General features: G+C 41.5%; 1 protein-coding gene across 1 annotated transcript in view; it reads right to left on the reverse strand.

Moving 5' to 3' along the window:
• The window catches only part of LOC102057166 (orofacial cleft 1 candidate gene 1 protein homolog), an 81,847-nt gene extending 79,631 nt beyond the window's left edge, over positions 1-2,216 (reverse strand). The window contains exon 1 of the mRNA XM_055704820.1: positions 2,205-2,216. Within this exon, the coding sequence (XP_055560795.1) occupies positions 2,205-2,216 (12 nt within the window). The remainder of the gene's footprint in view (positions 1-2,204) is intronic.
• Between the last annotated feature and the right edge of the window lie 3,943 nt (positions 2,217-6,159).

A 6,159-nucleotide genomic window follows, 5' to 3' on the forward strand; every position in this document is an offset into this window, starting at 1 on the left:
ATACTGGCATGTTATGTCTCTTTCATGAAATTAAATTAGGTGTTCCTAATATGAACAACTGTTTCTAACATCAGCAAACTAGCTCAGCAGATTCATCCATGGGGTTTTTTGTGGGTTGGTTGTTTGGTTGGTTTTGTTGGTTTGTTGTTGGTTTTTTTTTTTTTCCTTTGGGGCCTTGTTTGAATACAGCCAAAAGAGAAGTAGCTGGAAATATTGTCAATCTGGTAGGGCTCCAAGAACCTAATAATGCCTGAAATGCTCTAAGGAGTGTAATGATGGTAAACAGGAACAGGTATGTTGGCTTCTGTTCTCATTCACTTCAGCGAGAGCATTAGCCTTTCAACATAAAGCAGAGCACAGTTTTCAAAGAACGATCCTCTCGCATAAAAAAGGATGGAGCCTTACTAAAAATAAATTCCTCTATGAACGTGCACACACAAACCCGTTAGTTGGTATTTACAGCATTTAATTCTTGCAACCAGCTGCTAAGTCCCAGTTAAGGCTTTCCTTTATGCAGCTGGAGCTGGAACCTTTTTCTTTCTCCAAGCCTATTACTTTGTCTATTTAAGGGATGGCAGCCAAAGAGAACCAGCTTGTAATTTGCACCTGTCTGCTTTAAGCACTCCATGTTAGATTTTGCAGAGAGCAAACTCTTCATTGCTAATGAGAATGACACTTAGTAGGGTCAAACGTATTTTTTTAGCTGACTCTGCAGCAATTAAAAAAATAAATAAACAAGTACCCACCTCATTTAAGCCCACTCCAGCTAGAGAACGAGGCTAAAGGAAAAAAAAAAAAAAAAAAAGAGCAGCTCGGTGTGTAGGTGGAAGATGTAACCACATGTGTCTAGTCTAATGCAATATCAGGCACAGCAAGGCATGACTGAACCTGTGCGCTGCCCGTGCAGGAGCACGCGGGCAAGCTTTTGACTCTTGCCCTATAAAATTCAGAATTATTTCAGCAAATGGCCACATGCAAAGAATCCTTCTGAATTTCTACATACGGGGCTGCCTTTTGAGAACTCACAGTACACTTTGCTACCTACAGGGTCAGATCTATGAGAAAATTTCTCTGAGAAATGCACGCTTTGCTCCCGATCCAGAGGTGTGCAAGCGTTGCCATGCAGAGACACACTAGCTGGGGTGTAAAGCAGTGAAGGCGTACGTCAAGGTGTACAAAAATCATTATTATTATTTATTATTATTATTACTTTACATAAACTACCTCAGCATGTTTGCTTCTTGCTAGAAAAGGAGCTTTCAGTCAACTGTGGTATCATTTACAATTGCATTGAAAGAAACAACAATTTCAGGGGCGTATTAGTTTAGTTAACTAAGTAGTCGTCTTTTCCTTGCTTGCTCTTAAAATAGAAAAGCCCTCAAAAAACTCAAGCAGCACAGCTGATGACAAGAACAGAAGTGCTGGGGAAAAAAAATAGAAGGGAAGTAAAACAAAGTAAAACATACAATTTATTAAAGAAAACATTGGTGCTGCATTTTGATTTCAGAAATTGTCCCCATTTGTACTTCCTGTTTAAACAATAACTAACATGATGATGGGTTAAATGAAGTTGAGATTGTCACAAACATGGCCTCACTAGTAATTAATGTAGTTTAATATGGTTGTTGGCACACATCTCACATGACAGATAATGTTCCAACATGTCACTGATAGGACCTTTCAGCACAGCTTTAGGAGATCTACCAGGCATTGCTGAGGTTGGTTAGGTCAAAGGGTTGAACCATGTGTAATTCAGAACAGAGGAGGTCCCACGGTCACTCCACAAAAACAATTACACTACTTATTTCGCTCCATCCCTTGCCCGAAATTCACAAGCCTCACAGTTTCAGTGCAGTCAATCTCACTCTGCCCTGGGGCTATGAGCCACATGAAAATATGTGGTGCTGTGTTTATAAATCTAATCAAAAATAGAAACAGTAGACAAGCACAATGAGGTCCTACTATGGATCATGGGAATTCTCTAAATTCTGAAGGCACTTTTGTTTAACTTCTGCGGGCCTTCTCCTACCACTACATTGTCTGGTACTCTCGTTAATCATCCCCTTGACTTGTCAATGATATGAAGGAGACTACACGTCTGCTGACTTCCCTCCCATGACACTACAAATAATATTATGAAATAGCAATGCTAGGACTAGCCCCTTTAATTTTTATGTTTTAAAGCATGGGTTTTCTTCACTTACCTCTTTCTCCATGCCAGCCTGCCCTTTCTCAGACCTGCAAGCAGAAAACACTTCCTCCTGCAACAAAGGAGAGGGAGAGCATCTGAATTTTCAGCCCGCACACAGTCATTAATACCCTTAGGTTTAACACACAGGCTTGCACAGCACCAGCCTAGAAACCTGCCAGGATGGGAGGTCTTTTCCTGCTGCAGTCCCTGCTCCTGTCTTGCCAAAGAGCAAAATACTGTTCCTTCACTTATCTTTTTGAAAAGAACCTTGCATCAGTTCACATTAAAATACCCAACAAACCAGGATAGACAAGAAAAGCATAGTTTAAGCTCGGATGAAATAACATGAACAAAGATGTGGTTTGGAGTGGAAGTAGCCCAGAAGCAGGTAATTCCTACCCCCAGGCAGTAACTACCAAAACAACACAGAATTTGCTGTGGAATACACCTAACTTGAAGATTACAATACCAAAGCTGCCAGAGTCGGGAATGCTTCTGTGACCCTGCATTTACATCAGTCCCACTAGCACCTCTCTCCCTGCACCGGAATTTCCATTCAAAGGATGGAATTATCCTCTACTCTGAGGTTATAACCATTAAGCAAACATACAATAACTTCACAAGTTACAGATCACATCAGCAAAAATGCCTCGATTTTATACTTTTGTCTCTATGTGGGAAAAAAAATTATTCATTCAAAACGGCTAGACAGGTTGCCCCTGCACTGACCAATGTCAATAGGAAAACTCCATCTGACTCTGCAGTCGCAGGACCTGAACCACAATGAATAGAAAGATTCTTCCTTTGCCAGCTTTTCCCTTCTGCATTTATACAAACACACATTCGGATTATTTTGCAGAGCCTGAAAACAAAACAAGGCTTGGAACAATTGAAAAGATCCCTTTAGAGACCCTCAGGAGCTATAATTGACCTTCTGGGTCAGAAGATGCCCTGTACAAAGTACATGTTTGGCCCCAGTTGAGGAAACTCTCTCTCCTGAGGGCACCAGGCAAAGAAGTGCTTCATTCTAAGTACGCACTGAAGTTTCATTGAAATCCCTACAATGGACAGTGGACAGGGCCACAGATTCACTGGGGAGAAAGGCTGCTTTGTCACTCTGGTTGCTCAGTAATGAACGAAGGGCTGAGCTCCTGCCCAAGCCTTGCTGACGCTGAGAGCCTACTGACCTTTGCCATTGCTCCTCGATTTTGGTGCCCTCCTTGGGGTGCCAAGGCCATTGCAGCATTGACAGGGGCTGCAATTCTGGCAGCTGCTGCTCCTCCTGCAGCCAGCCCTTCCCAGATGGTGTCGCAGAAACCATGCCCGACCTCCGCTGCTCCACAGCACTCAGATTTTGAAAATAAAACCCCACTGAGATCACGCAGGTAGGCTCAGGTTAAGTATCTAGTCATTGTATGGCTCAGAAAATAACTCCAGAACCCCCATTCCAAAATCTGGGATGGGTTTCCTGGCCAAGGTCATATGTGCATCACTTTTTCAGCTGTTGCTCTAATCTGATTGCACATCCACTGAACACAACAGGTAACTAGTTTTGATCCCAATGGCATGGCACGCTCCTTGTTATGACTCAAACGGGAGCAGCAAAAAAGAACCTGTATGAACCAGAGACAATAAAAGCTCAAAACAGCTCCTTTCCTCTCCAAAGTAGAATCACAAGAAGCTGCCAGCAGAAGGAACTGATAAAGCTGTAAACTGTGAATTCAACATTTTCACCTGTGGTCAACACCTGCTTATTGAAGAGGAGCCAAAGACGCAGCAATAAGGACTTTCAAAGCCACAGTAGTCCCAGGAATCCGAACAGTAATGGGAAGACTTGGAGTCTCATCTTAAAGAATGTGGCTGACCAAATGAGGAAAGCAAAGCAAAGATATAAACAATTAGTTCAGAGGAGACATTAATAACATTGGTGCCTTAACAGTGATTTTCTTAGAATTCAGGAACTTACTTTTATTTGGGTTTTCTGGGGATTGTTTGTTTGTTTGGGGGACACTTTGGTGTGTTTTTTTTTTAAAGGAAGGTGCTGGACGTGGCTTTTCCTGGTTTTTTTTTAATACTGATGGGGCAACATATTCAACACTGCATTAACTGATGTTGACTGTGGCCTTACTTAACCTCATCGGCCTATTTTCTTTAGCTGGATAACAGCTGAATCAGCATTAAACTGGCTTGCAGTCCTGAAAGAGTACAGCAAAAACAGAGTACAGGATTCTTCTATCAAAAAAACAACATAAACCATATTCCAGATCTCACCAGATATATATATATTTTTATACCCAGCTGCTGTAATATTTTGCATGATTTAGGGGTGAACTTCAGTTATTTTTAAGTACATTTGTAGTAAAATGACAAAGCAAAACAATGACGTAGAAGTTCTTAAACCAGATGCTTGCACTTTCTCTTTTTTTGTTTTTTTTTCATTTTTTCCCTAATTATGCTTCTCTTCCCCCCACAAGAGGAACAACTAAGGAAGCTATATTAAATATGCAAGATATCTGAATAGCTTTCTGTAATGAAAATAATCTATTTTTAATCCAAAGATAGAGGAATTAAATAAAGAGATGCAACAAAAATAACTCTTATAGCACCACAACTGCATTGACGGGCTCCTGGCACCAGTCACAGATCTGGGAGAGATCATAACAATACACCTTTCCACTGGAGCAGGCTGAGGTATCTTTTTCTCACATTAGTTGATATTATATCCTGTATCAGCTACTGGAAATCACTTGGTGTGCATGAAGAGCCGGTATACAAGAAGGGTCTTTCAAATGTAGCCATGAAACGTATTGTTCTTGCCATGCTGGCACGGAGAAAAAAAAAAAAACTGTCCTGTTTGTAGGCGTGTGCCCAGCATCTCCTTAAAGCACTCCCCAGTGTGCAGGCATGTTATCACGGGCCAAGGAGAGCGATGCTGGGCACAGCTAAAGTACTGGTGATTGCTGGCGGAGAAATAGCGGGTTCGTAGCAGGAGTAGCAAAGCAACAGTCTGTCATCACGGTGGCTGCCCTCACTCCTTTCTCACCTTCACCTGGGTACACAATTTATCACATGCTAAGAAGAAGTGCTGTGGGATCTCTGTGCTACAATATCGGCAGAAACCACTGAGTAAATGATAACCCTAACAACCTACTTGTAATTCCCTTCGGACTCCCTCATAAATACCAGCTAGCCAGCATTGGTCTTTAAGAAGTATTTCTTCAGGGGAAAATTGCACCTCTGGTGAAAAGAATTCATCAGTCACTTAAATTCAGCAGGACTGACCTTTGAAGCCACAAGCGCTGTGCTTACCCTTATTTAATCACCAATTTTGGGAGCAGGTCCTTCAAAGTAATCTCAGATACTTTCCATCCTTACTCTTTTTTTTTTTAAATTTAAAAAGTAAGGCATTTACTGCAAATATGCTTTTATAAAGATCATTAACACATTTAAAATTAAGCTCACATTCAATTACTTTGCTTGATAGGTGGTAATGTTCCTAGACTTTTTCTGTGTACTTGACAAAGTAGGTAGATACATGATTTTTCTATTGATAAACCTCCGTAGGCTGCTAAGCAGCACTCAGCTGCTCACTTACCTGCCCTCCAGTGGAACGGGGGAGAGAATCAGAAGGGTAAAAGTGCAAAAATTCACAGGTTGAGATGAAGATAGTTTAATTTTTTTTTTCAAAGGAGGAAAAAAGCCACAAAAAAAAAGCCATCGCAAATCCAAAACATAGCCCCATACAAGCCACTGTGGAGAAATTTAACTCTGTCCCAACCAAAACCAGTACACTACATGTGTGAAAGTGGCAAATACCAAATTTTAGTTTCCGTGCCACCACTCCAATATTCCCATTTGTCACCAAATGGAAAGCACCACGCACAAACCCCCATCACACTGCTTCAGAGCCTGGTTTATGGACAGTCATCTCCCTGATGAAGTCCCAGGGCTCATGTTTGACTGTGCTG

Source organism: Falco cherrug, chromosome 3, assembly GCF_023634085.1.
Source record: "Falco cherrug isolate bFalChe1 chromosome 3, bFalChe1.pri, whole genome shotgun sequence".
In the NCBI taxonomy this organism is placed as follows: domain Eukaryota; kingdom Metazoa; phylum Chordata; class Aves; order Falconiformes; family Falconidae; genus Falco; species Falco cherrug.